Source organism: Crinia signifera, chromosome 3 (genome assembly GCF_055691185.1).
Source record: "Crinia signifera chromosome 3, ASM5569118v1, whole genome shotgun sequence".
Lineage (NCBI taxonomy): Eukaryota > Metazoa > Chordata > Amphibia > Anura > Myobatrachidae > Crinia > Crinia signifera.
This window is the reverse complement of record NC_139219.1, coordinates 242414283-242435564: the sequence shown is the minus strand read 5'-3', so window position 1 is coordinate 242435564 and position 21282 is coordinate 242414283. Positions and strand designations below refer to the sequence as shown.

The 21282-nt window shown below is 45.1% G+C and overlaps 1 protein-coding gene across 1 annotated transcript in view; it reads left to right on the top strand.

The window, feature by feature from the left end:
• FNDC3B (fibronectin type III domain containing 3B) overlaps nucleotides 1-21282 on the top strand; it is a 348736-nt gene that overhangs the window by 210703 nt on the left and 116751 nt on the right. Inside the window, exon 7 of the mRNA XM_083177748.1 lies at nucleotides 16316-16374. Within this exon, the coding sequence (XP_083033874.1) occupies nucleotides 16316-16374 (59 nt within the window). The remainder of the gene's footprint in view (nucleotides 1-16315; nucleotides 16375-21282) is intronic.

Here is a 21282-nt window from a genome sequence, read left to right as displayed (position 1 = left end):
TTTATATATGAATCAGTGTTTACACATATTTTACTAAGCACTTTTATGAATTACTAAATGGCATTTACTGTATTTTAAATATATAAATAAGAGCTGCTATTTATTTTCAAATGCACGGACTTATATCTTTTTAATCACACACACCCATATCACAGCCAGTACACACACACCATTATATTACATTACACATATTCACACTCCTTCCCTCCATATTACTGTCAGCACACACACCAATGTTTTACATTACTTATAGCCACACCCCGATATTACAGCCAGTACACACACACACCCACACACACATTATGCACAGCCCCCACCCCCGGGACACACAACACTCACTGGCTAGAAGTTCAGGGACCCGGAACTGCAGTGTAATGGGAGCAAGCAGGCAGCTCACCGCAGGCAGAAGAGAGGGATCAGCCTGGCCTGGTGCATGTGGTGGGCAGAGACAACTTCAGTAGCAGAGTGCCTGGCTGCTGGCTCTCCTGCTTCTCCTGACCTGATGTGCTGACTTCCTGTCAGCATGCACTGCAGCTCAGCCACCGTCCGGTATCCACAACCCCGCGGTGTCTTCCACACTGGCCCCGCCTCCGGACGTTCCAGGTGTGCATGCACAGTACGTACATTAAAGTAAGCGTCTCAGAATTCGGGGGGAATGCAGGGCTTTGGGCCTGGTGGGTACTTCCGTGGGTGCTCAGGCCCAGGAGCACCCACGGAATCGGCGCCTCATACACTGATTTTTACCCTGTGCCTCCCTGTGTGTCTCACAAACACTGATGCACTATGGGATTTGTTAACTGAAATGGGATTTCTATTGAAGATGGGATTTTGCTATGGGCAACCAGTCAGGTTCTGTCTATTATATTCTAGAAGGAGGTAAATAAATAAGTAGTAGATTCTGATTGGTTGCTATGGGCAACATCCCATCTTCAGTACGGATGGTGTAATGGTTAGTATTACTGCCTCACAGCACTGAGGTCATGGGTTCCATTCCCACCATGGCTCTAATGGTGCGGAGTTTGTATATTCTTCCCGTGTTTGCATGGGTTTCCTCTGGGCACTCCGGTTTCCTTGCACAATCCCAACAATATACCGGTAGGTTAATTGGCTTCCAACAAAATTAACCCTAGAATGTCTGTATGTGCGTGTACATATGGTATGGAATATAGATTGTAAGCTCCACTGGGGCAGGGACTGATGTGAATGGTCAAATATTCCCTGTAAAGCGCTGCAGAATATGTGTGCGCTATATAAGAAACTGCTAATAAATAAAATAATTTCAGTAGAACTCCCATCTTAGTACATAAAACCCTTTGTGTGTCTCAAACACACTGACGCATTCTCTCTCACATGCTGACACACAATCAGTGCCTCTAACACAGTTTCCCTCTTTCACATACACACTGCATCTCAACTGCACACAAACACTGTGCCTCTACCTCTTAAGCCGTGTACAGAGCCTTGTGTGTATCAAGATGTAGTTAAGCTGGAAAGATGGCTAATTACATCCGGCCAACCCCGGCAGCCGCGGCCAAATACACAGTGTAGCAAGAATATTCTTTCTATTCTTTCTATTTGACCGGACAATAGCGACACTGCGGGGCCACGCATTGCGCATATATATATATATATATGTACACATATATGTACACACGGGGCGATTCAGGAAAACCTTCTAAGCGATTTTGTTGATGTCAAATTCGCTTAAAAGAATCGCCCATGTGTAGGCCCCGTTAGACACGCAATCCTCAGTTTTCCAACACTAATCTTTTTCCTGTGTTCTGCCTGCAGTTTCCTCTCCAGCATCTTGCAGCTTTCTGTTTTCTCCTATCAAGCCATTTCATTTATGTGGAGACATGTCTGCTCAATTTGGCTGAGTTACTATAGGCCTGTTTCAAATGTGATCGGTTTTGCACCCCCGCAAGTGGCTGTGCAATACCATCTAACTAAAATTCTAATTTGTAGGTATTCAACTCCTCCCACCAGTACCCGTGCTGCATCTCAAGACACCGCATCAGATTACCACTGCAACATTTACTCAAGCTGGCCATCGGACTCCCTCTGCTGGAACCTGGGAGTCCTTGTCTAATGATGCAGACTTTGGGATTGGCGTGCCTACAAAAAACGGGTTTCATACCCCCATTTTTGTAAAATAGTCCTGGGCCACTCCACTTCATATGCTGCAGCATGTCAATGAAGCTACAGCCAAAGTGTGGACTGCGAGCAATTACGCAGGACTTGTTCACATGTTTAATAAGTCGTGGATTAATGTCACATTAAGGGGGACATTCAATCTGGGATTCTGACTGTAGGAACATTCTGACAGTCGGAATCCAGGCCTTTTTTGTCTGATCCGACAGTAACTGGTCAGTTGGAATTCAATGTTCCGGCTGTCCAGTGTGGGAAAGTCTGTGTATTGGTTTAAAACAGCTGTGGATTGAAAAAAAAAAGGCTGTGAATTCGAAAATCCACAGCCGTTTCCGACAAAACAAATCGGATCTGACACCCTTCAATGCTGTCGTAAACAGCAGCATTGAATAGGTGAATGCCAATATTTCCCCTGCCGGGAAACATCATCAGGGATTGAATATTTCCCAATATGTTTATGCAGTCATCTTTGTACAGTGTTGTTTTGGTGGTAGACGCTGCTGCTTTATTGTAGAAGTAGGTATGAGTTGAGCATGGGCGGTGAGACTTGGGTGCCGGTAAGGAAGGAATGCAGGAAGCACTTGGGTAGCTGAACTGTCTGGCTGATACAGCAGATTAGCTGGCAGGTCCTTGAGAATTGGGTCACAGTGTCTCCAGAGAAGCAGAAATGAGTGTGCACTGCTCCCAGATAATATTATGTTTATTATGTTGCTTTGGTAACAGAATAACATACACCGGACACTCTTTCTGTCTAGAAAACATGGCAAAAACAAACAGAATTAACCATAATTAGCTTGTTTTTCAGAAGTCCTATATATAAATGACTGACTGTGTGTGTGTGTGTGTATATATATATATATATATATATCATACACATATCATACACATGGCTTATACTCTCAATGAAATACTTTTATTTTATGTATAGATACTATATAGATGTACAGTATTCTTGTGGGTGCGCTCTGAAAGATGCTTGTATTGTGTAGACTTGTGCTTGTATTGTGTAGATAGAGATTCCAGCAAGTGTTAAACTCTCATTTTATGATGTCAGAGCTGGACAGCAGACTTCTTGCACTGAGGTCACCCCTTAGGAATGGAGAGTTGCTGTAGATACAATAAATATTCATTGCGGCCAGCAGCTAAGTGTGGAGTTGGCACTCACCATATGAATGAAGATAAACTACTGATAGACAAAAAGTGGTTTTGACATCTCCGATAGTAATTTCTATACTTATTTGGTCCAAAGTAAACAACCATTGACCATGGATTACTAGGTAGCAGCAATAAAATAGATAAATAATGAACACTATTGTATTTTCCTTCTGGAGAGTAAACTTTATGGTTAAAAATAAATAAAAATATGTTACACCTGAGCGCTTACCACAAGTGGTGTTCTAAAAGAGCAGCTGCTTGTGGGAGTAGTCGCTTCCCATGCCAAAATGTAAACAATAGAAAAGAAAAAGCGTTGCTCCAAAAATATATATTGCGACAAGTGGATCAATAAACAAATTTTAATATCAACAGTAAAATAGGTTAAAATGAATGGCTCAGCACCATAGGTAAGAAATTCCCTTGTGGTATATATAAACCTGCACTGAACCGGAATGCACAGTTCCCATTGAAACAGAGTCCAAGTTGTTTAAATTAAGGACTCTGGGTACTGCTGGAGGTTGAAATCTGGAAACTTGTTTCCCAATGGATCCGAGATGGCACTCCTCACTATCGCACGGCTGATTGTCCATATCAAGATGACAAATGGAACTCCAATAACAGGGAGGATGCGGTCAGATGAATGAGCAGATAAGTATCCAACAAACTTCTGGAAAAGGAGGTCCTGAGGTCACACCAACATATTTTGCTGCCTACACTGGAAGCTTTTTCAAGGTCATAATTGAAAAAGCTGCCTGTGTGGTCCGTGAAACGCATTGGCGTGACCTCAGTACCTCCTTTTCAAGAACTTGGATACTTAAGTTCATATGTTTACTGAAATCATAAAGAAAAAAAATATTATCTTGCCCCCATCAGCCATAACAATAAAACCACTGGCAGGTGAAGTGAATAACATTGAACATCTCACTACAATGACACCTTTCAAAGAATGGGATATACAGGTTATTATGCAGGAAGTGAACACCGTAGAAGGAAGAAGGAAAAATATATAAAGCTTCATTGACTAAACATGCAAATCAATTATTTGTATGAAGCCAATGACATGCAATTCAGTGTATCCCTGTGACATCATTGAACAATAACATTTACCGGTTAAGTGTGTATGCTCAATTCACTAACCTGTGGGCAATATTGTTTGATAAATCAGCCGTGGTGAGGGTCGTCTAGTGTGTACAGGGCTTGAGGATTTGAGCAACTGTGGCAAAGGCCAACTTGTGATATATATTCAACAATGCAAAACAGGAAGGACAACCGGTAATTCAGAGACAGGGTGATGAGTGTGAAGGCTTTTTAGCCACAGACCGGTCATGGCACCCTTGCTGACCCTTGTCTTCTTTTAAAAGCATCATTGTATGGGAATATGACCATCAGAACTAGATCATGGAGCAATGGAGGAAGGTGGTCTGGTCTGGCAAAACATATTTTCTGTAATATCATATGTAGTGGTGGGTGCGTGTGTGTCATTTGCACTATGACATGCTAAGTAATATGTAGTCTGACCTGGTGGATTGAACCGACATATCGGGCACATCGTCTAGTGTGTACCCACTATGTCATGATGATAGCCAGGGAAGTCTAATTCAGATGAAATAGAATTCTGTAGTTCTTCCCAGCCTGGGGGCTGTTAAATAGGGAGCCACCTCATCTAAAGTAAAATCACTCATATTTTGCCAGGTTAACAAATATACACTTTAGAATTTAGAGCAGAATGGGAAAAAGGCGTTCATGGATTAGAAGAGAGCTGCTGTAAGATACTGTATGGGGATACAAATGTGGTTCACAAGCCGAAAGAACCCCAAGTTTAATCAGTAATACCTATTACACATGCAACAAAAACCCAGGCTTTTGCCTGTCAATGCACATTAACCTGGGAATTTCTCATCAGCTGTTTGGTGCATCTGCAAATGACATCAACTGCAGGCACTCAAACCATAGGACTAGGGAGCACCCAAAACATCCAATCAGTGAGCAGCATTTGCTTCTATTCCTCTAACTTAAGACAAACTGTATAAAAAAGGGTATTGGCTCTACTTTGGCTCCCAACTTCATAAAGTAAAACTTCCCACACAATAAGCTTCACGGAAGAGATGTTATATTATACCAATTCTACCTGTAAGTGGGGTACCACAGGGCTCATTGCTTGGGCCTGTTCTGTTTAACTTATTTGTTAATGACATAGAGGATGGAATATTTAGCAAAGTATCCATCTTTGTGGATGTCTCCATGCTACAGATTGGTTTAAATAAATTAGAAAAGTGGGCCGGCAAATGGATAATGAGGTTCAATATAGATAAATGTAAGGTCATGTATCTTGGGAGGCATAACCTGGGGGCAAATTATAACCTAAATGGGGTATAATTAGGGAAATCCGTATTGGAGAAGGACTAAACCAGGCATGTCCAACGTTGGCCCTCCAGATGTTTTGAAACTGCACATCCCAGCATGCTTTGCAATAGTTTTAGCATTGTCTAATAGCAAAACTGTGGCAAAGCATGCTCGGATGTGTAGTTTCACAACATCTGGAGGACCAACGTTGGACATGCCTGGACTAAACTAACAAACTGAGGTGCAGTACACAGTGTCATGGAGCTGCAATGAAGGCCAACAGAATACTAGCATTTATTAAAAGAGGTATGGAAACTAGAAATGAAAATGTAATCATACCATGCTACAAGTGACCGGTTAGACCACATCTGGAATTTAGAGTGCAATTCTGGGATCCACATTACAAAAAGGACATGGTAGAACTGGAAAGAGCAATCGAGTTAATAAAAGGGATATGTAGTCTTTAAGCTACAAGGATAGACTAACCAAATTAGTGCAGCTGACAGTCTCCTCTCCTGGATACCCCTGAAGAGGAGACTGACAAAGTAGGGAAGTATGATGACAGTGGGTCAGAATTTCCTGATTTGATAGACCTGGGTTGTACCTGCATATTCCTTATGTCTGAAAGGGGCATCAGCGGTAGAGTATTGGAAAACAATTGGTGATATAAAACAGCAGGGGTAGATGGAGAAGCTGGGACTGGCCCATTTAGAGCATTTTTATGAAGCCAAACCTTATAAATGGGATACGGTCATATTGTCTACAACAACTAGGTCGACAAGCATTGGGTCTACACCACTAGGTCGACATGCAGGAAGGTTATCAGTCATCTAGGCTGGGTACACACCTAAAGATTTAACTGTGTCTGTTGAGAACAAAAATCTGGCAATTTATGGGAGCTACAATCAACTCTTTGCTCTCAAACATTGTAATATGGGCAAAAATAATTTATCGGATACATCTGTTAAATCAAATGGATTAAACAATTTGTCTGACCGACCATTTTCTGTATATGGAAAACAAATGGTGGATTGTCATTTGCTCCCATACATTACTAGATTTTTGTTCTCGCCAGACTTTAGTAGGGAAGCCAATCCCAGGGCATTTTTTCAATCCCGGAAATCGGGGTTGAAAAATGCTCCATCCTAATTGCTTTCCTAATAAAGAAAATTGCCGGGAGCATTGTGCTGGCGGGCAGCTGTGAGGCTGGCAGAGCGAGGTGATGAGCGTTGTGGAGGTGAGTCTTTTGGGCAGGAGGGTGGGCGGCTGGAGCAGGGCCAGGGAGGAAGGTTGTGGGTGAATCGACTGTTCGGCCTGCGCAGCGCATCGGTACCTGCCAGTCAGCATCTTAGCGAGTGTTCAGATGCTTCCCGGCATTAGACTGCGCATGCACAGTGTAATCCCCAAATCCTGAGTTTTTGGGGCCAAATCCCAGGACTGCACTGATCCCGGGATTGGCCACCCTAGTCTTTAGGTGTAGGTGTAGTCTTTATAAATAAACGTACTACTACTACTACTAGGTGTATAGCCAGCTTTAGGTTGTGTTCCTTGAGTATAGCTGTGCTGGGCCAGGCTGCAGAAACAGGTAAAAATATAAGGTGTGATTCAGGCCAGTGCAGTTGTATCCAGAAAGTACTTTTCGGTACTTGTTTAGTTTCACGGCGGCAGCGTCTCCGTCGCAGCAGCGTCTGTGTCCCCTTGCGGGGCTCGCTTCGCTCGCCCACGCTACGGGCTCGGTGGCTCATTACGCTCGCCACACTATCTAAAATCAACTCTATGCCAACGTGGATAGTGGGGGTATGAACCAATTCCCGCTGGCATGGACTTTATTTTAGATAGTTTTCGGATCGCCGAACCCAGAAGTAGCGGGCGGCCATGCTGCCGCCGTGAAACTAAACAAGAACCCACTTTTCTTATTGTGAGCGATTACTAGCAAACATCAGGAACAGGTAATCTGTATATACATATTGTGCATACTGTATATGCACAGCACTCAGTCCATATGTTCATGATTGTCTCTGCTTACGTAAGGTTTAGTGTTTAAGGCTGATCAGGGCACTATTTTCGAAGAGAAATTGCCTTTTAGTGCACGATGTGTGATTATTGTCCCAGATCTGTCTGCAGCTCCTGGAAGTGTTTTTTTTTTATTTCTTTGCGTCTGATTCATGATAAGCTCTGTACATGTGGCAAAGGAAGTAAAAAAAAAACAGCAAATTATACATTTCCTATATTAGATGCCAGCACAAACTGATGCAAGAACAAGATTTTACATCACATCAAAGAGCAGATGACATCACCTTCATAAATACCCCTTTAACTTGTTCAGTGTGCCTAATAATTTAACTCGAAAGTGATTCTACAGCTGCCTGGTAAAAAGTGGACTTTCTTCATGAAGTCCTTCTACAAGGAAACAGCTTGGAAAATATGAAACAGAATGTTACAAACGATATTTGCAAGAGAAAAATCCAGATCAAACAGAAGCAGTGGCATTTGGCCTTTACTCAATATTTAGTTCATGCCATCTGTAAAAATGTTCCAAGTCTAACTCTGCAGAGAGGAAAACATTGACCATACAGCGTATATATGACACAGATTTATCCAGAGAAAATACACACTGTGGTTGGAGACCTGTTCCACCAAATTCATATTCATGTGGCCCTTTTAGTGGCATATGTATAATGAGTGCAGTGTACAATGGCCCCCTGGGTCCATGGGTTCCCACACTACACCAATTTCTTGATAACCCCTCCTGTTGAAGGTAGAAGCACTGTACAAATCACATAATGTGGTGGCCATTTTCCTAGCTTTATGTGTGTGTGCAGAAAAAAAATGATCACTGGGAAAATGGCCGACACCATACCTGTGCATGCGTACTAGTCTCCGGCACATTGCTAGGGTCTGCTTGTGATCCTAGTTCTCAGAGTCTACTGCGTTGCTGGCTAGAGAGTAGGGGTCCAAGGTAAAGACTATACATGGGCCCCCTCATCTCTTAATAAGCCCCTGGGCCCTATGTACATGTACTGTACATAGACACCAAGCAGTAAACTTTTGTGTTCTATTTCTGCTAAACCCTTTGTTGCCACAAACATTGGGGCCGATTCAGAGAAGTATGGAAATCTCATTTTTCACAGTAATTATAGACCTCTTGCACAAGTGCCTCTATCTCACATGTGCCACGTTGGCCTTGCAACAGAGGATTTATCTGCGGAGTGATTAACAGTCAAGGACCATTTTGGTTGGGTAATTAGGACCCTGCATGCAGCTGCAATGGCTTCAGCTTCTTAGGGCTACTCAGAACTTTGTTATCTGTCCTACGTCATATGCTGCATCCTTTTATCCAGCTGAGTGCAATACAAATGTAGGTGGCTGCAGCATTTACATATTATTGCACTGCCACTGCATACAGATTTGTAGCTGTGTACATAATCATTTCTGAATCAGACCCACTGTACACTAAATAGTAGTATAGTTAGTAGTATAGTTTTCCCTCCTGACTTGCCAACCTTTTGACCTGCCTGTTTTTTTTGTTGTTTATTCTAACCCTAAAGCCCCCATACACACCTCACATGGCTGCTCTGAGGTGAGTGGTGGCAGGGGGAAGGGGAGGGGGAGCAACGGCCGTGCTGCACCTGCAACATAGCTGTCGTTAATGATGACCCCCCTCATCAAGACATGCTTTGATGAAGGAGGGGGTTGTTAACGACACACGTGCAACGGGAGTGCACATTGTTAAAGACGGGGAGATTCTCTAAACTAAAAAATGCAGTAAAAACCCTGTTATCTGGGTTTTTACCGCATTTTGGGATCCCACGCCGGGTTACCGCGACGGGGGGCATCTCCAGAAAAATGCCCCATAGAAGCCTATGGGCTTCTAATGCAACCCACCGCCGCCCCGCACCACCCCACCGCCGCCCCGCACCGACCCCCATTACCTGTGTTCGGGCAGCACAGAGCTGTGCTGCCCGGACCTGTGACCTCCTCCGCCCTGCACTATGATCCTCTTCCGGGTGCAGGAAAGAGGAGAGCACGGCGCAGCAGCAGCAGCGCCGGGTAAGGGAGGGAGAGGAGAGCCGGTGGGACCCGCTGACTCTCACCGCAAAGGACAGCTCTTAACGCAAGAGCTGTCGTTTGCCATAATTATCGCATATGTTAGATCATTTGCGATAATTATGTTAGCGGTAGCCGTCGATGGGCGGCGGTAAGGGGGCGTGGATGTTAGAGCATCCCCACCAGGGAGCGTACACACTAGGCGATATTGACCACATCTCTCAAAAAGCCCTTTCTGAGCGATATTGTGAACAATATTGCCTAGTGTGTATGAAGCTGATGCCGAATAAAGGGGTGTACACACATTGTGATCTTGACAGGAGATTTTAACAAGATAGTCAAAATCTTCTAGAAGGTTAGCCAAAATCTCCCTGTTTTTCTTCTACATAGTCAATATTGCCTATATTGCTTAGCATAGATTGACTGTGCAGGCATAAACCATCATTTGTTAGTCACATTCCTCCAGAGCATCTAGGCAACATATCTTGTCTATAGTGTCGAAATTGCTTAATCAAAATTGGCCATTGCCCAATATGTCACCGTGTATACAAGACTTAAGAGCCTGACATGTCTCAATGACATTTGGCACCATGGAAAAATAATCAGTCCATTCTTTTAAAAATTGTTTCAGTACCAGCAATAAATAATATAAAGATTTTGGCAAGACATCATTTACTTAAGTTCTGATTGTCGTTTCTCAATAGATAAACAATGTAAATGAGCCCCGCTAGGAACCAGTGCTGTGCAAGCTTTAACTTTGAGAGATGCTTTCCCCAGACAGAGATGGGAACTCAACTAACTGATTATGAAAGAGTTGCTGGCATGTGGAATTGTTTGTGGATAAGTAATTGAGAAAAGGTTTAGTGCATGGAAAATATTAGCTGGGTGAAACCAATACAAGTTTTACTCTTCTGTTCTTGTGCTCCTTGGAGAGATACATACATACTATCTAAACCATCCCAATGTTCCATCTCAGCAGTGGCGTAACTGCAGAGTGGCTAGACTGACAAGTGGCCAAGGTACCACAAGGTGAGGGGGGAAGCAATTTTAAATTGTATAAGCACCCTAATGGGTGCTTTCAATGTTAAATGCCCCCCCTATAAGATTATTAATTGTATAAGGACCGTAATGGGTGCTTAAAATGTGAAAAGCACCCCCCACGCTACCCCCACTATGCAGCGCAGCGAGCCCACGAGGGGCGGCGGTACGCATCCTCCGACCTTTTCATACCCCCACGTCAGCGTGGAGTTGATTTTAGATAGTGTGGCGAGCGCAGTGAGCCACCGAGCCCGAAGCGTGGCGAGCGCACACTATATAAAATCAACTCCATGTCGACGTGGATACTGGGGGGATGAAAAGGTCGGAGGATGCGTACCGCCGCCCCTCGCCACGCTTTGGGTTGGCGTTCATAGTGGGGGTGGCGTGGGGGTGCATTTAACATTGTAAGCACCCATTAGGGTGCTTATACAATAAAAAATTGAATAGGGCAGTGGTTCCCAAACTGTGTGCCGTGGCTCCCTAGGGTGCCTCGGGACACTTGCAGGGGTGCCCTGGGTTGGTGGCCCAGGACCAATTCAAATTATTTATTATCAATTATTTATGGACAAATCCAGTGCTGGTGGCTGCCAATCATAAAATATGTGTACAATCAGAAGCAAATCCTGCCCTTTACCACATAACTGACCCTAATAAGCACATATAAACACAATCTACTTCATTTTATATATTTTTTAAGGGGGCCTAGGGGTGCCGTGGAAAGATTCTGATACTCTAGGGTGCCGTGAGTCAAAAAAGATTTGGAACCCCTGGAATAGGGTGCTTATACAATTTAAAATCGCATCGCATGCGGCTATATGGCATGCGATGCGATACAATGCATTAGATGCCATACGATTGAAAATCGTGGGCGCCGTGCTAGGAAACAAGTACCAAGAATTGACTGTGACTGAAACACAGAAGCAATGCTGATCGCAGGGTTCAGGCAGCCATCACACATGATACATGTAACATTTAGGCAGGTTTAACTGGCACCGCATACTACATAGGAGGAAATGTACTATACTATATATACTATAAGGTGCCCATACACGGTGCGATCATTGCATGCGGTTTGGTCTGCATCGGACGCAAATCTCATGAGATTTGCAGCACATACTTTTTGAAGAGTGCGATGGGATGTGCACAGGAGCGCGCATCGCACTCGCAATCGCACCGTGTATGGGCACCTTAAGATGGGAGTTTTATTCATAAAGCCCAATGTATCTATTTATTGGTGTTATGGACAAATTATTACTGTTATTTTTGACATGTTAATTACATTTTGTGTACAATGGTTACATGTCTTTTGCAAATCTTTAAATGCGAATGCATACTAATATAAGCAGGAAAATACATGAAAACTGAGTTTATATTAAATACTGCATAGAGTTACAAAGATAGAATGTTATCTACAGTTTTTACAAGATGTTAATTCAAGTTCCAAAAACGACTGTAAGCTGTAATCATTGGTCTGGGCTGCCCTCTACTGGGCAAGTCATATAATGCTACTGCAAAAAAAAAAAAATTGTGCACTTCCCTCAAAGCACAATAACGGGTCAATCCAATTAGCTGAGAGTTTGTGAGTGTGAGTTTGCATCAGGAAAGTGCTGTTGGTTCTTAGATGAAAAATGGCAGATTTGTGCACTTTATTTTTACACTTATTCATGGAGGAAAAGTTATAGTTATCAATTGTTTTTTTATAAAATGTATTTTTCCAGCATCTTGGGGTAGAGAAAATGTGTTAATAATAATTTCTTAGTGTTTTGATGCCATTGCGCAAAAAGATGGCAGCACCTACGCCCATATTCACCTGAATACAATCATTCTTTCATTCATTTCCCCCTACCTGTTCACAAATAAAGAAAGCCAAAACATAATCAGAAAAAGCAATCCCGGTTTGGAATTGAATAGAATTCCTTTGAGTCTTTAATATGTTTTTAGCGTAAATAGTAATACAGATGTGTCCTTTTACATCCTTGTGAATGAAGGATGAAGTGACAAAGCGTTCGCTATGTCATTAAAGTGAATGGAAGGTGGCATGTGGATTTGCTCCTCTCCCATTCACTTCAAAAGGTACCTGGTAGCGTATGAGAGCAGCATGCTGTGCTGCATTCATATTGCAGTCCTTCTACAGTAAGCTGCTGCATGTGCTGCAACAATGTAGCGGGCCACATCTGTAATCTGATGCAAATCTATGAGGCCAGCCCCGCCAGTAATAAGCAGGGCCACCTTAACTGCAGTGTGGGCCCCTGAGCAAAGCAATGCACTGGGGCCTTTACCCATTCTCCCCTCCTAGGGGTGGGGGATGCTATCAGCAGCAGCTTTAATGCTCCAAGGGTGACAGGGGGTGCTCTATCTTCCACTCAACATGTAGGACCTGGAGCAGTAACTTCTGCTAATTACTCCTTTACTGCACAGGTGGTGGGAGGGAGAACACTAACGTGTGGAAGGGGGCACTGAGCTGAATGATGGGTCCCTTGTAAATGACTTCCAGGAAGGTAGGGGGTGTTTTATACAAAGGGGATGGATAATGGAGTGGGCTTAATATTCGTCATTTTTCCGGTGGAAGGGCAGGTTGTTTGACTGCAGATATCACCATTATCTGGAAATAGATTGCTTAGCCTTCAATAGTATAAAAACCTAGAGTCCCAACTTTCAGGAGGTGCTGGGAACTTGGGGATCAGAGATCAGGAGCCAGAGCAATCCATTGACAAAAATAGAGCTGGAGCAGGGACGGGCTGCTGGAAGGCTGATATCTCTGGTTCTGGGCATGATGGAGACAAGCTGCTAGTGTCGGCAGAAAGGGAAGAGTCCCGGCTTTTGGAATACTCTCAGAAAAACTGTAAGTCAGCGAGAACCTGAGAAATATGACTGGGAAGTACAATTAACAGGTCGGATGTGGACTGCTGCTTTGAAATTGGATATCTCCAGTTCCCCAGGGCCAATTTTCAAAATTCTGTTATCCCTTGAAAAAGGGGATCCTCAGCTATCAGTATAGGGCCCTTATACACCTGGGGCCCCTGGCAAGTGCCCATTAAGCCCATACTAAAAGACGGCCCTGGTAATAAGGACTCCTTTTCGCTGCAATTCGCAGCAGTAAGGAATTTTCTGGGCTTAAAGTGAGGGTGCAGATAGAGAAACAAAAAGACGGGCTACACCACAATCGCTCTGATTGACCCCCCAATTGTTGCCTCATTAGAATTGCTTAGCTTGCTTATTTCCCCTCTTAATCCGTCTCATCATACCCCCAATGATTTCCTCTTGGCCCCATGCCACGATGCCAAGCGATTTTTCACTACATATCACACTGATCCCATCACATCTTTCATAGACCCTCTCACTGTACACGCTCACCCTCTCACAGCACTCACTCCCCCCCCACAGCTCACACTCACCTTCCTCACATAACCACATACTTCCACCTTCACTGCCCAACTCCCAGCCACACCTACTGCACCCTCACAGCACATAATGATCCTTTTGCAGCACATATTCCCCTCTCACAACCAATCTGGCAAATCACTTCATAACTGCCTCCTTTCCCTGCATGTCAGCCTCCTCACCTTGGGGCAGATGTATTAAGCCTTAACAAGAGATAAATGCAAGGGTGATAAGGAGCGATAAATGTCCAGCCAATCAGCTCCTTACTGACTTTTTTCAAACACAGGCTGTAGCATGGAAGTTAGCAGCTGATTGGCTGGACGTTTATCTCTCTTTATCACCCTTGGATTTATCTCTTGTTAAAGCTTAATACATCTGCCCCCTTATGGCATAGTTGCCGACTTTTACGCTGCCCTCTCCGGGAAAGGGCAGCCAGTCAGCACACTAAAGTAGGGGGGCGGGGTAATCACCGGGAGGGGAAAGGGCGGTTCGGGGGTGGAGCCACATGCGGGCTGCTCTATCGGGGCGTGGCTATGGCAAATACGGGGTGCGGGGCTAAAATGACGCGATCGCGGGTGGGGGTTCCCGGGTGATGGGGGGATATGCAGGAGGGTTACCCCCCTTTCCGGGGGGGCCGGGAGGGGGACCCGATTTCCGGGACCCTCCCGGCCATTCCGGGAGGGTTGGCAACCCTGCCTTATGTCAGTGGCAATCCCCTCATTGCAGCAGCTTGCTCCTCTCCCCTCATGTCAGCCTCCTCACCTTATGTCAGTGCCAACCTCCTCACCCAATCCCCTCATTGCAGCAGCTTGCTCCTCTCCTCTCATGTCAGCCTCCTCACCTTATGCAGTGCCAACCTCCTCACCCACTCCTCTCATTGCAGCAGCTTGCTCCTCTCCCCTCATGTCAGCCTCCTAACCCACTCACCTTATGCCAGTTTTTGACACCTCACCCACTCCCCTATTCCAGCAGCCTACTTTCCTCTCATGCAAGCCCAAGGTCTCCTCACCCACTCTCCTCATTCCTGCAGTCTCCTTGTCTCTCCCCATGCCAGCCTTCACACCAACTCACATATGCCAACTTCAGCTGGCTCTCCAGTTCCCTCATTCCAGTAGCATCCTCCTCTCCCTTTATGCCAGCCATCTCACCCACTTCCCTCATGCCAGCCTCAGTCTCAGTTGTCACCTTAAACCTCATCATGCTGGCAGTGACTTTCTGCTGAAGTTTGAATACACTACTCCCCTTAACGTGTGAGCATGTTTCTGCCGTCTTACCACTGATGTTGGGACATCATGACTGATATGATTCGCTGCCTAATGGCCGTGAGGAGAATCAGTATTCCGGGCCCTCCCCCTTTGCTGCCACTGCTGCTGGTCCCTGCAGCCAGTGCTTGATGGTCCCCACTGCCGATCACGGAACCTGTCACGGCCGCACAACCAGCGCATGTGCAAAAGCTTCTTTGGTACTGCCCATGCATTGGTCCCCAGCCTTTAGGGGCTGCTTCGGGTGCTGTCCATAGAGGTATATTCACAGTCCCAGGTCCGGCGCATGTGCAGTATTGTCCTCGCTACTGCACATGCGCAGAACCCGTTTTTATGGGCTGCTGATACAGACATCCGGGAAGGGGGGGGGGGGGGGGGGGTATGGACTGCCTTGGGTGACTGTCATGTCGGACTTCCAATAGGAAGTCATTGTCAGTCACAGTTTTTACCTGGCCCTTCAGCCAGTGGTTAAACACTGCCACTGGTAAAAATTTAACTTGTTCTCTCAATCAATCACAACTGGTGAAGGGCTGCACCATGAGAAATATATTACAGGACCGGCCAATGTGAAAACAATTATTCAATCCTGCCACAGTTTCATCTATTTTAAAATCTTGAATTGAAACTTGATTTGAAATCAATATAGTCTATAGATTTGCGGATTTTTGATTAAATAAAGCGTACTTTGCCATTTTGTAATGCACTTGCAGTCTAATTATTTTCTCCATGTTCATTGATCAGATTAGATTATTCATGGTTTTTATATAGTATTTAAAAATGGAACAAAATATGGTAAAGCTTTAATACAATGCAGTTTAAAGGTACCTCTCTTAAGGTGGGACACTGTAGCCTCAGTTACATAGATGTTGCGCAAAATCACTTTGCACAAGTATATACAGTATCTGTGCGATGACTCATGTCAATAATTGTTTCTTTTGCAGAGTATGAAACAGAAGTAAAGAAAACTCATGAGGTTATTTCAGGGATTGAGAAATTAACGGTGGGTATTTCAATGGCATGTTTACAGTAAATGGAATTTTACTTATCTCTAATAAATACAGTACCTGAACAACATCCTGTGTAGACTGCAGTATAATCAATGACTGCAGTTATAATATGGCATTACCACTAATATAAAAATTGCTCTTTGATCACAGGTCAGTGCCGGCCAAGCCCAGGAAATTGTATACTTTGTTGAAATTACATGTAGACAATCCATAACGGATTTAATCAATCCTAAAAAGTAAGATTAGCTGTAGGTGAAGTTATGCTGCTCAGACTGGTAGCACCCATGCACCTGTCTCTTTACCCTCTCACGCCCCTGTGGAACTCTCCATTTCCCAAATTCACACCAAAATGTGCTTCATTACATATGTTAAATTAACCATCTTCCTAGGCTTGCCAGCTTGGGATGGCCATTGATGGTTTAAATCAGGCATGTCCAACCTGTGGCCCTCCAGCTGTTGTGAAACTACACATCCCAGAATGCCTTGCCACAGTTTTGCTATTGGGGAATGCTAAAACTATGGCAAGGCATGCTGGGATGTGTAGTTTCACAACAGCTGGAGGGCCGCAGGTTGGACATGCCTGGTTTAAATGATGGTTTAGATGAGGTAAATCGAATGGTTTTCTTACATTAATGGTGTTTTATTCTTGTTCATTATAGCTTTTGTTTAGCCAGCACAGATTGGCCTGCTTCCATGTACAGTTATGTCTATCAGTGGGTGACACCATCAGTGGTTTTCTGTCACTGGTTTCATGCCATCGATGTTAAGCGCTGATGACTATCCCTACTGAAAACAAAACACTAGTCCTCATTTTCAAAACCTAAGTAATAATAGGTTTATCACAATCTTGTAGAGCTATTAGTATGGTGAATGTCCCTGGAGCCCAGGGTCTGCTCCCTGTGGCCATTTTTCTTGTGACTCTGTGATTCATCTTACAAAGTTGTCCAAAACCATGGTTTTGTGACAATGCGGCATGGGCTGTGTGTGGTAGGACTACCGGCTTCAGTTATCGAAAAAAAGGGTCTCTGGAAGGTTATTGCAGATTATGCTCCACTATAACTGCGGCTTATTGGGGCCAATTGGTTAGTCCTGACTGAATCCATTTTAATGTAAATTAAATTACTGCAGCTAATTGGATACCAGCCTTACTATGAAGGGCGGGTTAGGATGATCAGCCTGTACCCTAATTAAAAACAAACAGGTAACATACATCAATAAAAGATAATTAAGTTCCTATGAGAAATATTGAAAAAACAAAACTTTTTTTGTTTAAATCTCAATGTAAATAAATGAATGTAAAATTAAGTGATTTGGGTATAATTTGAGGTAATTTGAAATAAAAACAAATCAATTATTTTTCATATACATAATAAATAAATACATTAATTATAGGGGTTGGGATCGTTTGGTCTACAGCATGTTGGTCAACAGTGTCTAGGTCAACAGTCAAAAGGTCGACATAGGGTTTTTTCACATTTTTTTCACCATGGGTTTTTTCACGTTTTTTTTTTTCAGGTCCTGTGAGAGATCTGACAGGCAATGTATCTGCTTGTGTATGCCCAGCGTATCTATGTCAACAAAATGGGCTGGGTTTTGGCTTTTTGTAAACATTATTTAGACATCAACAAAATATTTTGACAAGCTTTTGTTTTCTTTCCTATCCTCTATGGAGAAGCAAGTTTCTGTTTACTGCCCCTCTTATTAGATTAGTTTTGTATTTGCTCTATATAAAATATTCATGGTTCTATAATCACTGCATTAATGGACCGGAGATGAGCTGCAAACTGCACGCCTTCTCTCCTAAGAAAAGGAAATGGAAAATTCTGATGATATTATGATGGTGTAGCCTTGCATTTCAATTGTATTTGGTATTATTAGGAGAAAAATACTTCTATATATGCATAGGTGCTTTAAGTTGGCATTAAACCAATCCTATTTTTCAGCACAAAAGTAGGTTGGTATATTTCATATACATTAATATACATATACAGTACAGGGGGGTATTCAATCCTAGATTCCAACTGTCGGAACATTTCTTCAGTTGGAATCCTGCTCCGTTTTCTCCCAGCTCAACAGTTTATTGACAGGCGGAATTCAAAGTTCCGCCTGTCGAGTGGCGAAACGGGGGCATGTCGGTGAAAACGGCCGTGGATTGTGGAGATTCGACCGTGAACTCGACAATCCACGGCCGTTTCCGACAGATCTGACTGGTTTAAAAGTGAGATCTGATTTGTAGAGTTTCGCCTTTAATGTTGTCGGAAACGACAGCATTGAATAGGCGGCCGCTACTGGGATTCAGGGCCGGCGCCACCACTAGGCAAATCTAGGCATTTGCTTAGGGCGCCGGCCACGGGAGGGCGGCATTTTGCGCCCCCCCCCCCCCCCCCCCGTGCCGCGGGGGTACCTGTCCTGCGGCTGTGTATATAAAGCTTGCAGCGGGGGGTCCCTGCAGTCAAGAAATAACGAGCGCTATCCGCCGGGCTACGCGGAAGCGCTTCTGTTGTGGAAACACTGGCCGCACGCTAATTGGCTGAGATTCAGCCAATCAGCGTGCGCCGTGCGGTCAGTGTTTTCACAACAGAAGCGCTTCCGCGTAGCCCGGCGGATATCGCTCGTTATTTCTTGACTGCAGGGACCCCCCGCTGCCGCCGCCGCAAGCTTTATATACACAGCCGCAGGACAGGTACACCCCCCCCCCCCCCCCGGCACCGGGGCGCCCCCACCCCGACAAGCCTGGGGCGTTCCGTTGCCTTGCACCGGCCCTGCTGGGATTGAATACCGCCCTACGATAACCAAAAAATGTAGTTCGACAGAATAGAGGGAATCAAGTACATGTTTACACAAATTGTATAAACATTAACCCCTTCACGACATTTGACGTATATATACGTCATGGTCGGGAAGTACTTCCCGACCGTTGACGTATATATACGTCATGACTTCTAACTGTCACTGCGTCTAGAGACGCAGTGACAGTTAGGTGATGTCTGCTGTCCCTGACAGCAGACATCCCCCCTCGTCGCCCAGGGGGGGCAGGGGTGCCCCCCCCCGGTCGGCGATCGCTGTGATTGGCTGTTCAAATCTGAACAGTCAATCACAGCGTTTCCTGTGTTACCGGCGGCTAAGCCGCTCGGTAACACAGAAAACGGTGGTGATCGGTGCAGCACCGATCACCACCGATGTGCAGCCCCCCCCTCCCACCCGCCGGGCACTCACCCGGCAGCAGCAGCAGCAGCTCCCCCGGCTCCCCCGGTGCGCACGCAGCGCTGCCCTCCTCCCCCCTCCCTCCCGCAGCAGCAGCATCATGCTGCTAGAAAAGTTAAAATAAAATAAAAAATAAGTATTGCAAATGTATATGTATATATATATATATATATATATATATACACACATATATATATATATATATATATATATATGTGTGTGTATATATATATGTATATATACAGATGGGGCCGGGCTCATCTTTGCAGGGGATGGCGATGGCGTCGCCATCGCCATTCCCTGCTCCCGCGCCATCTGTGTGTCGGAAGGGGACGCGCGCGCACGAGGTGCGCGTGCGTCCCCTTCCGACGGTGCTGCCCTCGGTCGCCCGGTGCCCACACCGGGCGCCCGCACCCCCCCACAGCCTCCTCGGGTCCCCCCAGCCCCCCTCGAGCGGGAGGCGGACAGTATTGTGTCCGCCTCGCCGCCCGGCCGCCCGGATACTGAGACGCGCGTGCGTGGGGGACGCACGCGCGTCTCAGTCAGATGGCGCGCCGTGTTGCTGGCGGATCGCCAGCAGCATGCTGCTGGCGATCCGCCAGCAAGCATAAGGCCTGCGCTATCTGTATATATATATATATATACACACATATATATATATATATATATATATGTGTGTGTGTGTGTGTGTGTGTGTGTGTGTATACCGCACCGATCACCAACGATCGCCAGCCCCCCCCCCCCTCCCACCCGGCAGCCCCCCTCCCTCCCACCCACCCGGCTGCCGCAGCGCCAGCACCCCTCCCACCCCCCCGCCAGCCGCAGCGCCAGCCCCCCTCCCAAAGCTGGTGACCAAAATGGGGTCACTTGTGGGGGGGTTCCACTGTATTGGTGCTTCGGGGGTCTTGCTAATGCGACATAGCACCCACCATTCATTCCACCACCAAAAATCACTCCTTCCCTTCTGAGTCCTGCCATGCACCCAACTGGTAATTTTTGGTCACATGTGAGGCATTGCCGTACTCGGGAGAAATTGGGGCACAGATTTTGGGGTGCTTTGTCTCCTTCATTCCTTGTGAAAATTAAAAATTTTGAGCCAGAACTGCATTTTTGTGTAAAAAATTAAATTTTTTTACACAAAAATGCAGATCTGGCTCAAAATTTTTCATTTTCACAAGGAATGAAGGAGACAAAGCACCCCAAAATCTGTGCCCCAATTTCTCCCGGGTACGGCAATGCCTCACATGTGACCAAAAAATACCAGTTGGGTGCATGGCAGGACTCAGAAGGGAAGGAGTGATTTTTGGATTTTGCAGCACAGATTCTGGTTGAATGACCCCCGAAACACCCATACAGTGGAACCCCCCCACAAGTGACCCCATTTTGCAAACTACACCGCTCAGGGAATTCATCTAGGGGTATAGAGTACATTTCAAACCCCCCGAGGTTTCACCAATTTTGATACAACTGAGCTGTGAAAATGAAAAATTAATTTTTTTCATTTTCACTGCCCAGTTGTACCACAATTGGTGAAACCCCTGGGGGTTTGAAATGTACTCTATACCCCTAGATGAATTCCCTGAGGGGTGTAGTTTGCAAAATGGGGTCACTTGTGGGGGGGTTCCTAACTTTTAGCATCTTATGGTGCCTAGAAACCTACATGGTGCCTAAAAAATAATCTCATAAAAAGGAGGCTC